Source organism: Vicugna pacos, chromosome 4 (assembly GCF_048564905.1).
Source record: "Vicugna pacos chromosome 4, VicPac4, whole genome shotgun sequence".
NCBI lineage: Eukaryota > Metazoa > Chordata > Mammalia > Artiodactyla > Camelidae > Vicugna > Vicugna pacos.
In genome coordinates, this window is record NC_132990.1 from 9,546,166 (window position 1) to 9,568,988 (window position 22,823).

At 50.0% G+C, this 22,823-nt stretch overlaps 1 protein-coding gene across 1 annotated transcript in view; it reads left to right on the forward strand.

Moving 5' to 3' along the window:
* The window catches only part of B4GALT1 (beta-1,4-galactosyltransferase 1), a 46,278-nt gene extending 30,487 nt beyond the window's left edge, over positions 1–15,791 (forward strand). Inside the window, exons 3-6 of the mRNA XM_006216825.3 lie at positions 10,411–10,598; positions 12,966–13,088; positions 14,985–15,089; positions 15,329–15,791. Coding sequence (XP_006216887.1) covers positions 10,411–10,598; positions 12,966–13,088; positions 14,985–15,089; positions 15,329–15,461 — 549 coding nt within the window. The 3' untranslated portion in view covers positions 15,462–15,791. The remainder of the gene's footprint in view (positions 1–10,410; positions 10,599–12,965; positions 13,089–14,984; positions 15,090–15,328) is intronic.
* Positions 15,792–22,823: the final 7,032 nt, after the last annotated feature.

Here is a 22,823-nt window from a genome sequence, read left to right on the forward strand (position 1 = left end):
GTGCCCTCTCACTGCGTCAGCGCCACCTCCCTTCTCAAGGCCATTGGGTCCCTCCCTCGAGGTCTTTGTCAGGTCTGGGTATCCAGGGCTGGGGGCGAGGGAGTGAGGCTCAGGCTGCCTAGGTTCTGGCTCTGCTACTTCCCAGCTCAGCCACCTTGGGCTTGAGTCCTTCAGACCTTGGTTTCCTCGTTGGTGGAGAGGAAGGTCTCTGTCTTTAGTACACGGAGCTGTGAAGCACCTGGCACACAAACCCTCAGTAAACATTAGCTGGTCTTAGTCCTTTCTCCCTGCCCCTCCTTCTTCCTCCTATTTCCTCTGCCCAGGATTAAGGTGAGAAACTCTTTACCACTCTCCCCACCTCCTGCTTCACCCCCACTCAGTACCAGCGCCGAGCCCCTCCCTCCCATTCGTGTGGCCTCCAGGGTATCAGAGGACTGTGGACTTAGGGACCATGTCAATCAAGCCCACCAGCTTCTTCAAAGGAGGGCTGTCTCTCAAGCTCCACACACAGGGGTGAGCTTTCATGGCCTTTTATGGCCCTTACCCTGTCCATGCTAAGCTATTAACTGCTCCCTTTTGGCTTAGTCCCGTCCAATCACCACAACAACTCACATTTCACAAGTGGGATGGAGGGCAGGGCGGGGCTTCCCAGCTGAGATGGAGAGAAAGTGTTGCTGCTGGTCCTCAGTGCCACCCGCCTCTGGCCCCAGTCCGCCAGTGTCTGCAGTGTCCCCGCTAGGGTTGGGGGACGTCCAGCCTCTTGGAGTCAGGGTTGCTGCTCTGAGGCACAGCTGTCCTCCCCAGGGTCCAGTGCTGGACCTTGGTGCGGTGGAGGAGATCAGGATGTCATAGTAGACGCAGGGGGCTGGGGTGGGTGTGCACACCACACTTCCTCATGCTCTAATCGGGAAAGGAAACTATAAAACCACCAGAGGTGACGGAAAGGCAGGTTGCCACCTGGCAGCACTAGCCCTCAGTAGGAAATACAGGATGTTTGTGGGATTAACCATCATAAGAATTACCCAATAGGCGGGGAATGTGGGCCCAGCTAGTCAGGTGGGTTTATAATAACCACGGCAGCCCTTTGGCCCTGAGCCAGTGTCCAGGATCCGTCTCTGATTCTGTTTGTTTATCCTCTGGTACCTCTGACCTCAGTCAGCTGCACGAGATTTTTCTAGTTCTGACCATGTTATGCCCTCCCTGAAGCCTTCAGTATGTCCCCACTGCCTATAAGCAAGGGTCTGAAGGGCCAGAGAGGCCTGAGCTTGGCATCCGAGGGAGGCCCTCTGCAGTCCACGTGGACCTACTGCCCGCCACTTCCTCTCAGTCCTCCTTCACTCACTCAGGCCACAGCCACGCTGGACTCACCACCACCCCCGAGACACCCTCTGCTCCCCTGCCTGTACCTTTGCTTACGCTACACACCTCCCAGCCCCGTCCTGTGTGCCTTCCCTTCCTTCTGTCCCCTGGTGGCCACATTGTGCTTTCTAGTGAGGTGTGAGGGATGATTCTCTGTGTGCAGATCTACCAGTCCTGCAGCCCCTAGGCCCCAAGGCCCCAGGTCCCTCAAGTCTGACTCCCTCGTGGCTCCCTGAGTCCAGTGCAGTCCAGTGCACGGTCAGGGCTTGGAGCATGGAGCTGCTCCCTGTGGCTCCTGCCTGTTGCACCTGCTCTTGGGACCCCTTGCTCCAGGTTCTCTGGCAAAGTGTGTGCCTCTCAGAAGTGAAGCCTTCTTTCCCCTCCAGGCCAGGTCATGACCTTTGGGAACCTGTATGGCCGGTCACCACCGGGCCTCTTCTCAAAGCCTCCTGCCTGTGGCGGACCAGGGGTAACCTCCCTTTTCAGGAAAACTACAGAGAACCTAATTTAGCCCTATGGTTGTTGGTGGTCATAAAACATTATGGTCTTTTGGACTGAACCTCTTTCATGTTGCACTTTGAATTTTGGCTCTAACAGCCCCCCGGTGAGGCAGTGGGTCCTCCCACCATCTTGCTGTTGGAAGGCTCCCGGCGGCGGGCAGCTTATTCGGGGTCCCGTGATGGCTGGGTGGCGGAACTGGGATTTGGACAGAAATCACAGGAGGCCTAAGAAATGCCTCACCTTGCCATGTGTATTCCTTGAACACCTGATTCCCTTCACTGGGGAACAGCTCGAAACCCACTTGGCAATGCCTCCATGAGTCCCACTAGGTCACAAGAGGGAGGTGGCAGCTTTGGAGTAACAGCCTCAGGACCCCCTGGAAGCCTTGCCCCGTTGTCATGGTAACAGGTAAAACCGGCCTGGAAGATGGACCCAGCTCCTGCCTGAGGAGTCTGGCTTTGGAATTTTTCCCCCCTTCCTTTTCCTCTGCACCCTGTTGTAAGGTGGTTCTAGGCTGCTTGTCTGAGACCACATGTGGGTGGGCTTGGAGACAGCCCTTTGCACCCACAGTGAGTGAAAGCATCTGTCCCCACACTCAGCAGCTTACCTCCTCTGTCACCGGGCCAGGCAGCCAGGTGAGGCCAAGGTGAAGCAGAGTAAAGCAAGCTCCGGAGTCCACCCCCTGCTGAGCCTGAGGCCTGAGGCCCCCCTCATCTGCTTTCCACCTCGATGGTGTCTGTTCATTGTCCGCCACCCCTGATTTCTATTTCCTGCCCTAGCTGTCAGCGTCCAGATTGATGTGTACAGGAGTGGGGCTCACGAAGGGTGGGGCCAGTCCTGATCTGCAGTGCCCCTTCCTCTGGGCGCCAGGACTTCTGGGGGCCAGGGGCCCGGGAGGGTTGCAGGAAGGCTGGGAGTATCTGCAGCCCAGTGCTGCAGCGTGCTGCCCCAGAAGTCGGTCATTTCCTTTGCTGTGTGTTTTCCCGTCTGTGGCTCGCTCCGGTCCCCTGGGGGATGTGTCATCACGCTTACAGGTACTCGCAGAGCTGGTGAGTTGCCTCCCTGGGCATCGTTCTGGCAAATGTCATTTTCTCTGCTCACTGTGGGCTTCGTGACAGGGAATGACAGCTTATTAGGAATTTGCCTGCACCCTGGAATGAGGGTGGTCACAGCCTGGACATTGGCCTCTCTTCCTCACATCTCTCCCTTGCAGCCATCCTTGTGTCTTTTTTCTTTCTCTTTTTCTTTTTTTTCCCTTCTAGTGGGGGCCTTTTGCTTTTACTTGTCAATCCTGTTTGTAGCAAAGCAAGCTGAAGGAGGACCTCCTCTCTGTGATCTGCTTCTTGCTCTCCACCCACCTCCTCTTCTGTGCCCTTCACCTCCTAGAGAGAGAGAGAGAGAGAGAGGAATGCCGACCTCACTACTGCTGTGACTGCTGCCGCTGCTGCCATCACTGCTGCCACCCTGGTAATGTCCACGTGCCCCCAAATCCAACCCAGAGCCCAGGCCCAGCTGGTCAGGGGCAAGCTGTGTAAATAATCCAGAGAGTGTGCCATCCCGGGCCCTGGCGTCCCCCAGGCAAGGCCACTGGCCTCTGTGGCTCACTTGGAGATGCTGAGGTCGCTGGAAGCCAGCCTGTTGTGCAGAGGTCTAAGAGACTGAGCCTTAAAATTAAGCCACAGTTGAGCTCATACTGTATGTATATATACTTTTGTATCCTGCTTTTTTCTTAAATGCTATGTCATCAGCATCTTCCCGTGTTATTTCATAGTCTTCATAATCATCACTCTCCATGCCTTCATAGTAGTTGAGCATGTCGTCTTACCATAGTTAACTTCGACATTCCTCTTTAGAGGGCATTTAGATAATTTCCACTTTATCACTGGTATAAGTAATACTATAATGAACATCTTTGAGTCTGCAGCTTGTTCTGTGTTTGCTTCTTTCACACGTAGAATCATTTCCCCAGGCTAGATTTTCAAATATGGGATTATGGGTTCAGAAATGGTCTAAACATTTTTATGGTTTGCAACATAAGTGGCCAGATTGCTTTCTGAAAAAAGAAGCCTTTATTTTCTAAGTGTTTTTCTGTGGAAAGTCTTGTCTCAGTGCCGGGGGCCCTGGGAGGGGAGGCAGACATCCTTTTGGGGCTGCCGTGGAGCTGGGGGTTAAAAACTCTGTTCTCTGGGTTTACCTTGCCCAGAATCCCTGCTGGGCTGTTCTATTAGCTCAGTTCTCTCTAAAGGTGACTTACACAGCTTCTAGCTTGTGTTCTAGTCCGGCAGAGGCCAAGGGTGTGCTCACTTTTGTGAGTAATTTCAAACAGAGAACCACCCCAACAGCCCCCGACCCTGAAGGGCCCATTTCCTTCACTCACTGGGACAAGAGCTCAAGTCTCAGATCCAGGTTTTGTTGTGGGCCCTGTCCAAGCTCAGGGCTACCATATTATTATGGTTCAAAGTCAGAGACCCAGGGGCTAGGAAATCATGGGTGAGTGGATATTAGCCTGCCACAAACTCAGCGTTTGTATAATCCCAGTAATTCTCTGGGGATCACCCCCAGCCGGCCTGTCTGCTGTCCCAAGGTCCACACTTAGGCCTGCAGGTCAGTCCTGCCGCAGGACTGCCCAGCCGGAGCTTCCTCTGCTTTCCTACCACCCCCTCGGCCTAGGCCTCTCCTCGTGGCGTCTGAGTGGGCACAGAAAAGCATGCAAGAGGGTGTTTCAGCAAACATTTGTGCTGCCTGCAGACCCGGCTCTGGATCTGTGGGGCTGAGAGTCAGTGGGTTACTGTGGGTATTGGGGTGGGGGCTGGGATGACTTTGTGATGGACCTGGGCATGTGTACAGGAGCAAAAATTCTGATTCTTTGGAAGTCTGGGCTTCGAGTTGATGTTTCCAAACTCATTGCTGCTGTGTCTTTTGGTTGAGGAGGGGCCGGGTATGGTCAGCCCCCAAGCCATCATGGTCAGAGGATATGTGGGCTGACATCCAGGGAAGGCAGACTGGTCTGATGGATTTTCTAGAGACTGCTGGAGCGTGGGCAAGGAGGGCTGTGGCTTTCTGTCGATGGTCATCTGTCCCCCGTTGCAATCAGGGAAAGGCTGTTCTAGCCTTAACCACAGGATTTGCCTGGGGATTAGACCACACTTGTACCTGCTGTGAGAGCCCCACGAAGGCTGCTTGCAGGTGAGGCATGAAATGAGGAAGTGGAGCCCTTGGGGGGAGGCCTCTGCTTGCCCGGTGTCATTGCCTAGACTCCGACGTCTCTCACATGAATCACGCGACCGATTCCAAACTGGTCTCCCTGCCTTTAGTTGGGGAGTAGGGCACACATCCCTCCTTGACATGCAAAACATAACCTTGTATAAACCTCAAGGGCTCCCTGTGGCCTAAATAAAAGATAAAGCCTTGAGTATTTTAGCCGAGTTCCCGGCCTTCCTCTCCCCACCCATGTTTTGATCCACATCCACCTTCATGTCTTATTCTGGCTTTTCCTGGTGTGTATTTCTTGTAGTTCCTTGAATGTTCTCTTTTCCTCACAGCCTTTACAAATGCTGCTCTGCCCTAGGAATATTCTTCTCATGCCTCCCCTGAACTTGGCTAACTTCTCCGAAGCCTTGTCTGATTCCCTAGGATTGATTCGTGTCTCCACCTCCACTTCTGCATACGTGCCGGGCTATGTAGCTCCCTTCTCCTCCCCTCCCCAGTAACTGTCCGCCATGAAGAGGTCATCACCCCATTACAATTGCCTGTTTACCTTGGAACTCCTCAAAAGCAAGGCTTGTGTCTTTTTTTTTTTTTCTGTATCCCTACTGCTAAGCATAGAGTAGATACCCAATGAGTGATGTGAATGAATATATGAGAAAGAGGGAGAAACAGGACCCTCTGGTCCTCTCCTGGCTTTCCTTTTCTTTCTTTTTTGGTAATCACTTTATTGAGATATAGTCACATACCATACAATTCACCTATTTAAAGTATATAATTCAGTGGCTTTTAGTGTATTCAGAGTTGTGCATCTATCACCACAATCAACTTTAGAACATTTTCATTAAGCCAAAAAAAAACCCCCATACTGCTTAGTTACCAATTCCTCCATTCCCTCCAGCCCTGGCAGCCACTAGCCCACTTTCTGTCTTTATGGCTTTGCCTATTCTGGACCGTCCATATAAATGGAATCTCGTAACATGTTGTCCTTTGGGACTGGCTTCTTTCATTGAAGCATGATGTTCTCAAGGTTCATCCACATTATAGCATGGATCAGTACTTCATTTCTCTCTATTGCTGAGTAGCATTGAATTGCATGGATATCCCACGTTTTATTTATCCATTCACCAGTTAACGGACATTTGTGTTGTTTCCACTTTTTAGCTATTTTGAATCATGCTACTATGAGCGCCGTGTGAAAGTTCTTGTGTGGACATGTTTTCAGTACTTTTAGGTATAGAGCCAGGAGTGGAATTGCTGGATCACATGGTAACTCTTTGTTCATCCAGGACTCCAGACTTTCCAAGATGGCGGCACAATTTTATATTCCCACCAGCATTGTATGAGGATTCCATTTTCAGTGGACATACTCCTTGCTCTCTCTAATGTTTACTGTAAATGGAGCACTAGAAAAAGGTTTTAATAGCTCTGGAGAGCCATCTGGCACATCTTAAGACATTTGTCCCTGCCACCTGGATTTGCCAAAAGGGCACTGGGTTTGCTACATGAAGTGTCTGAGGCTGTAGACTCTTCTCTCCCCTGAGAAAGTTGGCCTTTGGCCTGTACCGAGCCTCCCTCTTCACGTCTCCTCACTCTATCGTAGGCCCACATTCCTGATCAGGCCCAGGCTCCTGTCCTCTCTAGACTGACTATTGTTGGCTTAGCTTGACTGATACACCCACTGTCAGATTAACAATGTCTGGGCTTTTCTGTGCGCTTTGGTCAGGGAGACAGCTGCCCTGTCCAGCTAGGGAATGTCCTATTGCTTTTGGCCTTTCTTCTTCCTTCTTGTCCTCTCCCTCTGTTAAGAGGATCCAGCCAAAAGGATAAGTATAACTCTTGTCCACCTATATAAGACGAAGCCTGCACTTAAAAAGCTCGGCCATTCAGAGGTTCACCTACTCCCAGGGCACCATGTTCTCCTTGTCAAGTGTGACTTCCCAAGCTTATCTGACTTTTTTCCACTGCTACAGAGATCCTTACCGTATGAGCCACACGGTAACTCACTTGAGCCTTAATCCTTTTTAGAAATCCCCTCTTCCATCAGAGAAGCAGGATTTGGAAGGAACCTTGAAGCCGATTGGAAAGGACACACAGAAGAGTGAGAGGGAGGGGTCTCCAGGCTGGGTCTCTGGGAGACATTTTGAAAGGTCTGACCGTTCAGGATGGATGGGGAAACCTCCTGCTGTGATGAGAGTTGCTGACATTCGTTGCCAGGCAGTGTGCTAAGGCCTTTTCTTGCATTGTCTCGTTGAATACAACTCACCTGTGAACATCGCCGTGACCAAATGAGGCCTAGAGGTGTGATTTGCCCAGAGTCCCATAGCTGATAAGTGAAGAAGCTGGAGTTCCTGGAGTAAAGATGCGTGTCTGTCACAATTGTGTACTTGCCAGAGAGTGGGTGCTTGACCAATGTTTACCTGAGTGAATGGAGTGACAGATGCATTGGATGAATGTGCCCAAGGAGGAGGGACAGGAATGAGGGCTGGGTGTCTTCCCACTCGCTAGAGAAGAACAAGCACCTTCTGTTGATGGTGGTGGTTGGCAGACTGGCCAGGTGTTGTCTTTCTTATCTAGGAAGTTACCCGAGATGTTACACCATTTTATCCAAAGCAGCCTAGGATTGACTTTTCTTTAATCCCAGGGGAGGAAGAGAGAGAGAGAGAGAGAGAGAGAGAGAGAGAGAGAGAGAGAGACACACACACACACACACACACACGGACACACACAGACACACACTTTCCTCATCTACTATTCTGCTGCTCTAGTAGGTCCACTTTTGAAAGTGTACCCCGCCCTTTGCAGCTCCCAGGATCAGGTGAGGCCAGGCTGGGAGGGAGGATGGGACGAGTGATGTGTAGTTTTGTTTATGTTGGAAAACTGCCTGACTCTGACTACTTCTAAGTGTGGAGCAGACACTGCAGCACCTTATTGAGTTGCAGGAGCTCTTACACCACACGTGGGGGAAGGGGTAGAACAGGTCTGCTCCTTGGGTTTCTCCTCCAGGCTGCCGTTGTCTTGGGGCTTGGTGCCTGAGGCACCCATTCATGGTTCCAAATTCCCTGTTCCTGGGAGAGGAAAAATGCTCAGGGTATTTTCAGTTAGGATCTGCTCAGATCAAACGATCGTGGCCAGAGGCCAGGTCCTGTGGTTGCAACATGGCCGCCAACACCCTGCCCCTTTTATTGGGGAGCAGACCAAGAGAAGGGAGCACTGGATGGCCACCCTCGGGGTCTACTACACAGGTGGGACAAGGCGTTGTTGGGACATTGCCCTTTCATTTGTTGGAAAAGTGTTCAGTGGGGCTGAATGGTATTTCACAGTGTTCAGAGAAAGCTAACTCTTATAGGGTCTTTATGGGGATGAAAAGTACCAGACCTCTCTCCCCATCATCAGAAGGTAGAAGAGTGTGGGAGGAATGAAGTAAATCTGAGTTGGATGAAGGTTGTTACAGGACTGTTGAGATGATTAAATGACACACCATGTGTGTAAAACACTTACCTGTACCTGGTGTGTCATATTCCCCCCCAGCAAGTATTAGCAATGTGTTGTAATAATAATAATTACAAAAACTTCATACTCTTCATATGCAATTCCTAAACTTTGGGTTTTTTTCTTTTTACCTCATGACTTACGCAGAATTAGCTGAAGAGAGACTTCTAAATCACTCTTAACTGATGGGGCAGCCAAAAAACGCCCCAAGTGCCATTGGGCACAGCTGTCCACCTTGAAGAAAGGAGCTCTTGAAGAAAGGAGCTCTTGTGTAAGATGTTTCATTTACTGTTCTCAGCTGCTTTTTTCTGACTTCCTGGTGCTTATCCTTCTTAAGCTGTTTGTTTCTCTGAGTCACCCTCCTGAGGCTCGGGGGCTGTGGCACTGTGCGCTCTGTCCTCACACAGGTAGTTTGGTGGAGTGCCAGTTTCCGAGTCCACTCCTGGAGTCCTGGAGAGAAAGGTTCGGTGTCCTGCCTTTGAGATGGCATAGCTGCTGCGGGTCCTTGTGGAGCACACTGTCTCCCAAGGTGTAGGACCCTGATCTTGTTGATCCCATGAGGTACTGGGAAAGAGCACTAAGTGAGGATTCCAGTGCTGGGCTCCAGCACCAGCTCTGTCATTTATGTGGCCTTAGTTTCTTCTTGGCAGTGTTGGGAGAATTGTGGTCAGAAAGAGTACAGGTATGGAAGGGCTTGTGAACTGCTATGTGTAAGGGTGGCTGTGTTGATGCTGTTACTGTCCTTACTAACCTGGGGTCATGGGAGTTGGTAGGAGCAAAGGTCCTTGGTGGTGACCCAAGGGCCCCCAACGGGCTCCTTGGTTGGAGCCTCCACAAAGGATTGCCATCTGCCATTGTATGTTGAAGCCCATCCATTGGTCTGCTCATCCATCCAGTCAGCCATCCATCCATCTGTCCATGCATCCATGCCTCCATGCATCCATACATCCATCCATCTGTCCAGCCAGCCAACCAGCAGTCATTTACTGAGCTCTTATTATATGCTGGGCAGTATTCTAGGCACTGGGTGAATAAAAAGTAAAAAAAATTCCAGCCTTCACTGAATGGGGGAGACTGAAAATAAACAAGATAAGTAAATAAAATACGAAGTACCTTTGCATCAAAATACTTGATTCTTGGGGACCCAATGGTTGGCATCCTGAAGCAGTTGTCCTCCTCTCTCATACACACTTGGTCTATCATGCTGCGTATCACACTGCTCCCCACCCTGCGCTGTGAGCACCGTGAGGGCAGAGGTTGACTTGGGCTTGCCATGTTTCTCTGGTGCCTGGTTAAGTGACAGGCATCTGGAAAGCACACAATATGGTGATCAAACCGTAGACAACCATGCAAGGAGGGTAAAGTGAAAAGTGCCATAGTCACCAGTTTCCTGAGTATCTTTCCTGCAATTAGCTTATGTGTAGTATGTGAATAAATGCCACATATGCTTAAATACCTAATAATACTATCTTGAAGATCATTTCCTTTTAGAGCTTCCGTATTTTAAAAAATGGCTCTATTCCATTGTATGGATGTCCATGGTTTGTTTAAGCAGTTTCCTGGTGATGCTTGTATCATTATTTGCAATCTTCTGCTGTGATGAACATGTGGTGAACACAGTGAACACATTGCTCACATGTCATTTGCACAATTGCAAGTCCTACAGGATAACTCCTGGAGGTGGGACTGCTGATTCAGGGAATGCCATTCGGTACTGATTTGTAAAGTGAGGGCAGAAAATGAGGCCCAAGAGCGGCGTGATGACCACGTGGTGTGGACAAGTCACCAGTCCCTATGAGTAGTCCATTCAAAGGCCTTACTGCATCTGATATCAACTCTTTTGCTTTACACCAGGCTGGAGAATCCATGTTCAACCGTGCAAAGCTCCTCAACGTTGGCTTTCAAGAGGCCCTGAAGGACTATGACTACAACTGCTTTGTGTTTAGTGATGTGGACCTCATTCCAATGAATGACCATAATGCCTACAGGTGTTTTTCACAGCCACGGCACATTTCTGTAGCAATGGATAAGTTTGGATTTAGGTAAGAGGTGTTGACCAGAATCTGCAGAAAAACATGTTTCTCTCTTACACAATGTCGAGAAAACGCAATTCCTCCAGCCCAGGAGTGCATGGAGGCTCTGGAGGAGAATGCCTCCTCTGAGAACATGGTGCTTTTTAAGCCCAGTCAGTTATTATCTGAGGAGGCAAGTAGAGTCCAGAGACACCCAGATCTCCGCACGTCCAGGTGAGAAGAGTCATGTTTGGCATAGCTCTTGTCCTCGGGCCCCAAACAGAAGCTATATTACCTCCTTTTCTCCTCCCCACTTCCCAACACAGTTTGGGGGACAAATTGGAATCCTTCTCCCCCGGTAAATTCTTGTGCTTGGATACTTCAGCAGGTGTTCCTTGGCGCTTTAAGAAGGAAAGTGATTCTGTTTCCCTGCAAAGCCCAGGCTTCTGCTTAAACATTACGACTCAAACTTTTCCACCAAAATGCCCGTCTCAAGGAAGGCAGCTGACACCTGTCCCCAGGAGCCAGCAGCATAATCCAAAGCACATTGTCACTGGTGGAAAATAAGCCTCGTGGTCCATTTTTTTCATCTTGAAATAAATAAATAAATTTGCATTTTGGTCCCTAATTTATCCATGTTTATATCAACATAAAATTGTCTTAAGTTGCCTGTCAGTTGGGTATCCTGACCTCTCCCTCCCTGGGAAGCTCTGCAAAGCTGTGCTCAGGTGCCCTGTGTGCTGGGCATCCCTGGCCTGGGTGCCGACCACAGTGTGGCGAGCCTGTGCCGACCAGCAGTCCTTTGGTCTAGATACAACAGCTCTCTTTCAGACTCATTTTATTCTCATAATTTCTTTCTGTCCTCCCTTGCTGGGGGCACGAGAGCTGTTGAGATGAAAGTAGGGATGCTCCTTCTTCCAGATTAAAGGCATTTAGACCATAAGCTTCCTGTCTTAAAGGGAGGAGATCTGACTATAAACAGCAATCTGTACCCTGTCTTCCCTCGCTCCCTCCCTGTTTGTGTGTCTTCTCTTTGAGAGACGCTGGCTCCTCTGAATTCCTCCTTTGAAGCATGGTGATGCTTACCTCCTCATCCTTTACCACAACACCATGTTTGTTTCACGCAGAAGCGGTTAGGCTTGGGGGACGGGGCAGGTAAGAGAAAGCAGCAGAGACAGCAAAACCGAATCTTGTCAAACTAGCATGTACTTCCCCATTGAAGTGGCTAACAGTCCATTTCTGTAAAAGCATTCATTATGAAAAAAGCCTTTATGGTCTGGCCACCTCTGGTTCAAACCCTCACATTACGAGTGCCGGCTGTAGTGTGTGGTATGCCAAAGGAGGATGACCTGGCACCTCAATGATAAGACCTAATTACTAGGAGATTCCCTTGATTCATTAAAGCAGGTTCCCCCAGGGATCTTTGCTTGTGGCTACTTGCAGTCAGAATTCCGGAATGTATTTGAAAATAATAATTGCATCTTTTTTTCGTATGTTCTATATGGTTTGGCTGACTTCCCCCTCAAAGTCTGAGTTAGAGTTTTCCTTAATTTGTATGATGGGTTTTGGTCTCTTTGGATTCCTATAAAAGCCCGAGTGTGGTTTGGGGCTGCACGCAGGGTCGTCACAAAACCACAGCCTCTAAAGGACCTACGGGAAGGCCTTTGCATGGTCTCCGGACACATCCAGATTCTTAACATTTCTCGTCAGTTTTCCCTCTGCATCCCTCAGGAGTCCATGATTCATAACCACTGAAATAACTGAAATACAAAAAGGTTTGAAAGGATGAGAGCCCAGATGCCCTGCTGCTTGAAGATGTGTCCAGAGATTCACCATGATACATTTTGCTAAGGCAGGATGTGGCAGAAACTTCCAAGGAAATTTAATTTTAGCAAGTTTTCAGAAATGCAGTCTTGACCGTTGGGGTTAATTTTCAGGCCAGTGTACCTTTGGAAGAATGAAAGCCAGACTGTGGATAGGCTGGGGTGGGAAGGGGGAGCATGATGGAGTGGGCACAGGGAGACTTGAAAGCAGTCTGAGTTTCTAGGACCTCCTGGATAAGGCTTTCCTGTGTGGGAGCAGATCCCTGAGCAGTGCAGAAGAACTGGGCTTACACTCTTGCCACTGATTGCTTTTCTAGATAACCACAGAAGCAGCACAGTGTTCTTAGAAAGAGCAAGATTCTACTTTTTGATATCTGTGTCTTCTCTAAAATAATCTGAGTCTGATATGAAAACAAAACACAGGAAACCTTCATAAATCCCCAATTTCAAAGTTGCAGAGAATAAAAATAACTTTAGCAGTGTTTATACTTTGAGCAAGCTTTATTTTGAAAAGTCACAATTTACTAACCACTGGTCCTCTGTGTTTGTGTGTGTGTGTGTTTTTTTTCACCAGCCTACCTTATTTGCAGTATTTTGGAGGTGTCTCTGCTTTAAGTAAACAACAGTTTCTCACCATCAATGGATTTCCTAATAATTATTGGGGCTGGGGAGGTGAAGATGATGACATTTTTAACAGGTAATGGTCACAACTTAAATCTCTTTCTTCCCTGTCTCCCTTTACTTCTGGTTTTTCTATCAGTGCTTGGTTATTCTGCAAGGATTGACCCTCAGGAGAGACGCAGTCCCCACCCAGCCCAAATAACTTAGGTGTGCCTTGCTGTAGAATGTCTTTAGGAAAATAAACTTCTGTGCTTTTTGCACTAGCCTTTTGGAAAATGTAAAATGAGAACCAAGTAAAGGGGTGAGTTTACTCTGACTTGTACTACATGACCATCCACACCCTGGGGCTCTTTGTAAGCTGGGAAACCTTTATCATGTAGCTGTCATCACAGATGATAAAAAGCCATCTGTCGGTGGCATTTGAAACGACATTCTGCCCAGTTCTTCCTGGTAATGGAGTCTTCAGCCCTGCCAGCCTCAGGGAAAAAGCACATCGTCCCTCTGGGAGCCAGTCTGAATCTGTCACTGAGCTGGATAGTGCCTTTCTTAATTGGAGTACATTAATTTGGTCATTAACAGGTATCTGTCAGAGCAGCACCCAAGTCATTTAAGGTTCGCTTTGTATGAGAACTTGGTATAGACCTGTCTTTAATACAGGCCTTGAAGAACACTTGAGTTGTAGAGTGTACAGACTGGTTATCAATATGCAGAGCACTGGGCCGGGCAGGCCCAATGGGGAGGAGGACACGGAAGCCCTGAACACGGGGTCCAGACAGAAACAAGCTTGCTTCCACAGCACCACGCCTGGGCACACTGGGCCCGCAGGATGGTGTCCAGGGCTGACATGACAGCACAGACCTGAGTGATCAGGAAGGTTGGCAGGAGGGAGCACCAAGGACGGACCCCCGAGGGAGGAGGGCCTGGAAGGATGAGTGGTTTGTGGAGGAGCCTTCTTTTCTCTTTTTCTTTTTAAAATCGAGATATAGTTGATGTACAATATTGTATGTTTCAGGTATACACCATAGTGATCCACAGGTTTTAAAGGTTACACTCCACTTATAATTACTAAAATATTGGCCGTATTCTCTGTGCTGTACAATATAACCTTGTGGCTTATTTATTTTATACATAGTAATTTGTTCCTCTGAACTCCCTACCCCTATCTTGCCCCTCCCCCTGGAGCAGCTTTCTTGAAAGATAAGGAACCTAACTTTTATTATGAACCGACTCACTGAGTCCCAGGCACTAGCTCAGCACCGGGGAAGGCCAGGCTGGGAACCCTGGAGTCATCCAGGACCAGCCATTCCTGCCCCTTAGCTAACTTTGCATTCCTGCCATCAAGGCTTTGGTTTTGGTCCTCATTCGTTTTCTCCCAGAACCTTCACAGAACCTTCCACCTTGTTCTGGCTGCCTCTAGTCTTGTTCCCGAATCTCCATTCATACACTTCTAACCAGAGAGACTTCCCCTTGGCCAAAAACCTTTGAGAAACACTGTATACAGTCAGCTGTCTGTCTGTATCTGGGAATTCTGCATCCACAGATTCAGCCTACCACCAATCGAAAATATTCCGAAAAAAAAATTCCAGAGAGTTCCAAAAAGCAAAACTTGAGTTTGCTGTGCACTAGCGACTATTTACATAACATTTTCATTGTATTTACAAATACATTTACAACTGTATTTACAATTTCCTTCCTGGCATTGGTGGCCCTGTGTTCTAAGTATCCACACTATAAATTCCATGAAGGCAGACACCTCCAGTGCCTGGCACAGGATAGTCACCAACAAGATCTCAAACCAGTGGTCAAAGGTTATGGGGAAGGTGTGAGTTTTAGCCAGTGCCCCGCTGGGCTGGGGTCTGGGCCATTGAGAACAGCAGGCAGGATGGCTGGACAAGAGTCCTGCAGCTGGGACTGTGGGACGCGAGCCTTCTGGCTGCTCTGTAATGATGACTTGTCCCTTTACTCCTTACAGATTAGCTTTCAAAGGCATGTCTGTATCTCGCCCAAATGCTGTGATCGGGAAGTGTCGGATGATCCGCCACTCAAGAGACAAGAAAAATGAACCTAATCCTCAGAGGTGTGTTCTGTGTTTTATTCTCTCCTCTGTGTGAGTTTCCTTCTTCCCCTTTTCAGATGAGGCAGGCTGCAGGAATGAGGCTCTGGAGTGGGCTCCATGCCTAGAGAGAGGGAGGGTTTGATCCACAGGATAGGGTTGGAGGAGGAGGGAGGAGGGGCCATGAAGTACAAACATTTAATTTTTTTTTCTTAAGATTTTTTTTTTTTGACTCCAACCCTTTGCCTGTTTTTCCCTTGTAGGTTTGACCGAATTGCACACACAAAAGAGACGATGCTCTCTGATGGTTTGAACACACTTACCTACCTGGTGCTGGACGTTCAGAGATACCCGTTGTATACCAAAATCACAGTCGACATCGGGACACCGAGCTAGCGTTTTGGTACACTGATAAAGAGACCTGAAAATGGCCAGGGACCTCTGCTGGGTATCTCTGCCAATCTGCTGGGCTGGTCCTTCTCATTCTTACCAATTAGAGTGATGGGCCCTCTCTGCTCATCATTCAGATGCCTTTCCAGATGACCAGGACGAGTGGGACATTTGGCCCCCAACTTGGCTCGGCACGTGACTTCTTAGCCCTCCGAGGTGTATTTAAGCATAGAAACCGTCAGCCTTTGGAGGGTTCTAAGCCTGTTCACAGAGTGACCCCAAAGAACCAGAGCTATACACACCCCCAAATCTAGTGACTGTGGGACTCATTCCCAGTAAAAAAAACCTGCTAATTTGTTGTCAGATAGGTAAGAACTGCGCTTTAAATTGTAGTAATATTACTTTGTGAATACGTGGAGAGTGCTGCTGAAATTGCATTGCTGTGATGATCTTTGGTTGTCATATTGTAATAGAAAAATACAATTTTAACCATTCTCATTTTAGCTCCACCCCCCACCTTCTTTTGGTGGTATGCAACTGTTACAATCGTGTGTGTGTGCGCATGCGTGTGTGTCTTTTCTTAGCAAAAGAATTTTAAAACTTGAGCCTTGGACCTTTTGCCCTGCTAACGTGTGAATTCCAAGGTGACTTTAGCCACCAGAGCAAAAGCCTTCGGTGTTCTCACATTCAGTGGCCTTTCTCCAGATTGTCTGATTTCTGAATGTAAATCCTTTTTTTTCAGTAGCAGTTTGTAGTATTTTAAAGAAAGAACAAATCAGGTTCTAATTATAATCTAGCTTGATTTTGTGTTGATCCAGATTTGCATAGCTGTTTAGTGTTAAGTCATGGCAATTTATTTCTCTGAGCATGCTATGTAAACTTGAATTTCCTATGTATTTTTATTGTGGTGTTTTACATGTGGGGAGGGGATTGAGCATTTTTTAGAGGGAAAAAAATAATGTATGCTGTGATTGCCACACACGGGCCTCTGATGTAGCTGGCGGGCCAGGTTTTCTGAAGAGCAAAATCACCTTTGGGCCCTTTGGTGAGAGGTGGGCCTCCCTCCCCATCAGCATTATGCTGGACCTCTGGTGGTGGCAGGGAAGCCTCGGCCTGCCTGGCCCAGATCCGCACCTCTCCAACTCCCCCCCTCCCCAGGTGGGCAGGGCAAAGGGAACCCCCACCTCCTCAGACTGACCCCAGGGCCTCCCATTAGGGCCCTAGGCTGTGGAGTTGTAAATGAGGCTGTCTGCGGGCCCTCAGCCTGGGGAGGTGGAGGAAGCCTCCACGTGGCCCTGGGGGCTGCCCTGCTGGCTCTGCCGGCAGCACCGCCTGGCCCACCTCGCAGGACTGGTTCTCCTTCTTTCCCCTTCCTCTCTTCCGCTGCCTTTCTCCTTCCTGCCTCCCCATTTTTGTTCCTTTGCCTCTCGCCTGTTCCCTAAAACTGGCGTGTGGCGCTCAGGTTCAAACAGAGTTCATCCTCTAGCATGAATGTGCCTTTTAATTAGAGATCTAGAAAGAAGTTCAGCTGAACCCACTCACACTCCCCACGACCACTCTGGTGCCTAAAGCCTCCCGTCCCCCCTCAGGTTTCTAGGAGGTGCTCCCACTCCTGGGAGGCTGACCCACAGGGAGTGTCTTCCCCAAGCCCACCTCTGCTGCGGGAGGTTTTAGCCTGCCTGAGGTGAGGTGCACAAGGCAGTTCCTACCACTGGGCGCCCTTGCTGGGTCCAGCCCAGGCTAAGGACTTAGGATTTAGCTTTCTAATCCTAGGGTTGACCTTTCAGCTCGTGGCAGCCTGGACCTCCACCACTGACCTTCGGGAAGCCAGCCCTCAGTGTGGAGGCTGAGTTGGTGCCCAGCCCCAATCTTACCTGTGCCTTTATCACTTTGAACATCTCAGATGCTGACTTGGTTCTTTCCCCAGAAGCCTTTGTATTGGTTACAAATTATTTTCCACTGCAGAAGCAGCTGGGCTGTGCGAAGAGTATTCCTTCTGTCAGTTCCCTGCTCCTTGAGAGCGATGTTGATAGAGCTAAGAATGAGTGCACTGAGAGGCGGTTTGGGGAAATGCAAAGAATGAAGGCCTCTCTTTCTGTCCCCAGATCCTGACTTTTCCAAAGTGCCTTAAAAGAAAGGAGACAAATAACCCTGGGTGGTAACCTTTTTGTTATTTTACTCTTAAAGCAAAATTCTTTTTGTTTTGTTTTCCTATTACGTTTTCCTCCATGTTCCATTGGAATAGTCAAGTATGTGGTTCATTCTCAGGACCAAGGGAAATCCTGTTTCACCCCTTCGCTAACCTTCTGGTGCTCTCAAGGGGCCCACCTGGGCCCCAGGTTAGGCCTGGACCTTGCCTGGGTCATGAGATGCTGCAGGGCCTGTTTCCTCCCTGGGCCGTTTGGGGATGAGGGTTCAGAGAGCATTTCCTTCACCTGGAAGTTATCGCCATGAAGTTGTCATGTGCTGTGCCTTTCTCTGTTTCTGTTCATTCCACTGCTGGTGACCCTGTCAAGTGGCCTTTGAGAAAGATCAGAAGGCAGAGGTGGTACAAGGGTGTGAATGAAATGCTGGTGCTGGCTCTCAGCCCAGGCAGTGTCTCTGCTGACCTCAGGGCTGGATGTGGGGTGCCCCACACCGCTGGGAGGGCAGCTTTCCTGTCCTAGAGACCTGTCGTGCTGTGTATTTCGATTTCCCGTGTATGCAAATGTATGTATCTGCCATTGTAAGTGGGGGGTGGGGGAATGTCTGATCTTGGTGTTCAAAGCAGAACTGTATTTTTGCCTTCAAAATCTGGTAATATAACGTGAATAAATGACCCTATCTTTGTAACAGCATGTGGTTTCTCTTCTGACGATGGGAGGATCTGAGGAAAGCAGACGATGTCTGCCTCCTGCGCCTGCCTCACTCAGGGGGTGTCGGGTGTAGGGGGCTGGGTGAGGGGAGGAGGTGGGATCTCGCCTGGCTACGCTCCACACACACCTGCCTGGGATCACACAGTTAGAGCACCCGCACCTGCCTGCAGTCAGCCGTTTCCCCATCTGAGCCTCATCTTCATGTCTGTAAAAGGGGATTGATAGCACATAGAGACCTTTTGAGGCTTAAAAGAGATGATGTGTCTGAAACTACACCTGACACCTCATGGGTACTCATTCCATAGTAGCTGGTGCTGCTTCAGAGTAGAAGTTCCCCCAGCGGCTCTCTGGCCACATTCTGCTGTTTTCCACAAATGCCAGCATCGTTCTGAGATGGTTCTCAGAGCCGTTGACACAAGGTGCTCACAGTTTAACTTGGATAAATAAGCTTTCTTGTCAGCTGCAGGAAATTTAACCAGATGCTCTAAAGGGTCTTAGCTGAAACCCAAGGCATTGAGACAGTAAGTACCCTGGGTGCTGCCTCCTCCTCAGTGTCCCTGGGCTCAGGCACCGGCAGCCTCTGGTTGCTGGCTGGATTAAATTGGCATCTGGAAGACATGGATCAGAGGAAACCAATGTGCAGCAGAGGTCACCCCCGCTGTCCGGGCTGAGGGGGCCACAGGCCCTGCTGGGATGGAGCTGCAATTGTGGGACCGGTTGGGAAGCAGGAGCAGGAAGGGCAGCCCCTTGTAGCCCCTCCAGGGCCATCTGCTGTCTCCACCCACCCCTGTGACTGCTGGAAGGATCCCTAATGGCCTCAGGCTTGAGCAGAGGTGGCTGGGACTCAGATCTCACTTTGGACCAGGAGACTCCTTTAGATAAAGTGCTGCCTTACAGGGCTTTGAAGCTGTAAGGTCCAGGTTAAGAGGAGCACCCTTCCCTCCCCAGAGGTGCGCACATCCACACAGATGCATATACACCAACATGTGTAACACACTTGACATGTGCCTAGGAGAGGCCAGGATGCCTGGCTTCAAACCCTGCTGTTGCCTCTTCTGAGTTCTATGACCTTGAGCAAATGACTTAGCCTCCCTGTGCCTCAGTTTGTTCATCTGATGGGGATGCCTCTTTCACAGTGTTGGTAGGAAGATCAAGTGAGTTAATCTTAGAAAGCCCTCGGACCACACCTGGCTCATAATGAGCTTTGTATGTGTAACAAGTATTTGTTACATTTTTACAAGTGCAGGTGGACACACGTGATGACATGGACACACAGACTGCTGTGCACACATTGCCCACATGCCAAGTGGGCTGGGGAGCATCCTTTTTCCTCTTCTAGGGCACATGTCTGGGGCTTAACTATGTGGCAGTTGGGTGCCTGGATCTCAGGGTAAGTGATCACTCCTCTTTTTGGAGACACCTAGGTCCTCACTAGTGCTGTTTTCCGACCCCTTCCTGCCTCCTCTGAGTGAAGGTGCTTGGAATGGCAGCCTTGAGGAAGGAGAGTGGCTTGAGCCCTCACCCTCTGGTGGGCTCCAAGGCTCCAGGAGAGGAAGAAGGTGGGAGGAAGGGGGCCAGGGACAGGCTCCTGGGATTGGCCATTTCCCTGAGAAGTGCGCTTACCCTCCCACTCCACCTGGGACCCCAACCAAGTCTGAGCCAGGCAGAGCCCAGTAGCCGCAGTTGGGATTTGGCGGGCGCCAGAATCCCCCTCTTCCCCAACACAGTACCTCTTTTCCATGGGAGAATGTGACCAGGATGCCAAATCACTGACCCACAGATGGAGGCAGGGCTGTGGGGCCCAGGTGGGTGGGAGCCCGTGGAGGTTTATAAGTAACCCCCGCCCCCGCAAGGCAGGAGTATTTGCTGCTGATGACAGAGGGAAGCTGTGTTGGGGGAGGATAGGGGGAGGGGGAGGAAATACGAAGATGACCAAGTTCGAGGTGCTGCCAAGTCTCCACTGAACTCCTGGGCTCCCCTCCCCTCGTTTCTTCCAGGAGGTTGGAGTTTGGACATTCCTAGGGGCCGATTTCTTCTTAGAACTGGAACGTCTTACACCATCAGAAAGGAAATGAGGTTTGCCTGACTGAGCTGGTTGTGCCAGACAAGCCTCATTTCCTTACTGGCAGAGTACCCAGGCAGGGAACGTGGCTGCTGCCTTCATCTGGGCTCCAGGACCTGTACCCAGACTGCGAGGCAGAGTGACCTGCAGGGTGTGGATGTCATGGGGAGTGATAGGGTCAATGGGCCAGAAATGGAACCAGAGAAACATGGCACTCCCAACATATCTGCATGTGAGCAAGCTGGGTACCAGGTCACCAGACAGCGGGCCTGGGAAGAGGGCCAGAAGGAAGCCACGCGAACAATGGTCATTACTTCTAGCTCTCTGCTTTCCCACTTGCTGTGGGACTCTGGGCAAGTCCATCCCCCTCTCTGAGCCTCAGTTTGCTCTTATGTTTTATGGCTTGCTCTCAGAACCCACTCCTGGTCTCTCCTTAGCTTTGCCCTTCCCCGAGTAAGAAGTGCCGTGGTGGCTGTGGGTTTCCTCTTGTCCCTCAGGCTCACCCTTCACACCACTTTATCGGAGTCTTCATTTGTAAAAACAGCAGGATCACCCCTGCCTTCCCAGCTCCTCTCCCAGGACTGCTTTGAGCATCACAGGACAAACTGTTAAAGCTTTACCTAGTAGGGAGGGCTAGGATGCTGTTGCTGTTACCATCTCTCTCTTCTGCCGAAGGCCCCTCCACACTCGGGCAGACTCCTCCCACCTGCTCTCCGTTAGGTTTTCCAAACTCAGGCTTCCTCATTATCCCATCGGACCTGAGGGAGAGGCATGGGAGTGTATGTTATGTGCAGCAGTGTTTACCCTGCCACTGCTTATAACACTGAAGACCCAGAAGCCACCATCAATGGGGGACTGTGCTAAGTAAAATGAGGTGCACCCAAACAATTAAGTACTAGGTGACCACTCAGAATGATGAAGTGGATCTGTACTTGTTGACTGGAAAGAGGTCTGAGGGAAAATAGCAAACTGCAGAACAGTACTTCCATATATGGCAGGGAAATGTCTGAATAATTTAGTGCAGAAATTATTCTGTAATTGTTTGCGGGAGCAAATGCACAGGCAATAAGTTGAAGAGATGCTCTCCCTTCTCTACACAGGCAGTATGGCCAGGCTCCCATTCTGGGATAACAGCCTTTAGTGTTTTGGGGGCTGCCTGAGGGTCAAGGCCTTTAGCAGCACTAGCCCCACTGACAGCGTGAGCTGCATTGTCCCCTAGAGGAGTTGCATTCCCTTAAAGTGCCCAGGCTCAGAAGGGAGATGGCGGCAGCATTCTACGGGGGATGATGGAGGCCTGTGCCCTGTACACCTGTGGTGGGACGTGGCGGTGCTGTGGGGGTGTTCGTGGAGGCTGGATAGGAGCTCAACTTGGGAGAAGCATAAACCCAGCAGGAAGCCAGAAAGACCCCACTGGCCATGGATTTGGGCCTGAGAATCCAAGAGACCTGTTGCCGAGGGAGGCCCTGACATCTGGATTTTGACACAGACCCAGACTGGAGCTCTAGCAGACTCATTTCCGGGCCAGACGTGAGTGCTGGACCATTGGCATGTCTTCCTGGACCTTGTCCCTGCCTGGGAGGCATGCGCCAGGGAAGGGTGGGTACCAGGCCATGACTAGTAAGAGTGCACGCCACTATCTTTGAATCTCTATCTGGTGGGGTGCCAAGAGCTGTGCGTGCTGGGCTCCACTCACCGAGAGCCTTGGACAGCTTGGGCCACCAGCAGTTATCCAGCCAGGGAAGTGGGCCATTGGTGGGGCCTTCAGAATGTTCCCTTTTTGCAAAATGTCCTGTCACTGTAGCTTCAGTGACTTTACTTTCCCCAGTGACAGCAGCACAGGAGATAGGCCAGCTCCCAGGCCTGAGCTCTGTACTTCCCCACTTCACCAAAGGCGTGTCTGCAGTGAGGAAGGGAACCAGAGGACGTGGCGAACTGCTGCATCATTGTGATCTCTCACAAGAGTTCTTCCCTTAAGAGCACACCCAGCCCTTTCCCACCTGCTCTGGGTTGCTCACTACAATAACCCCAATCATGAGAAACTTAGGCTCAGAGTGGTCATGTGACTTGCACAAGGTCGCACATAGTGTCTGAGCCAGGTATCCTGAATCCCAGCTCGGGGCTCTGGCCACTGGACCATGATCCAGCCACCCCTCCAGCCTCAGCAACCCTCCCTCCACAAAATAGTGTGGAGGCTGGAGGCCGGAGGCCGGAGGCCGAGTGGTGCCCTTCCTCATCTAGAAGACATGGACCGCACTTCGAGCCTGGCCTCAGCAGCATTGCCTAGAGAAGTGCAGTGTAGACAGAGGCCTGGACCCGAGAGCCTGGTTTCTGTTTTGTGTTTTTGGTTTTGTTTTGTTTTCCTTTTACAGCTTTAGAGGACTTGGGCAACTGCCATACTTTGTGGCAGCAGTTCCCTATACTGAGGACATCACTGCATCTCCAACTGGGAGA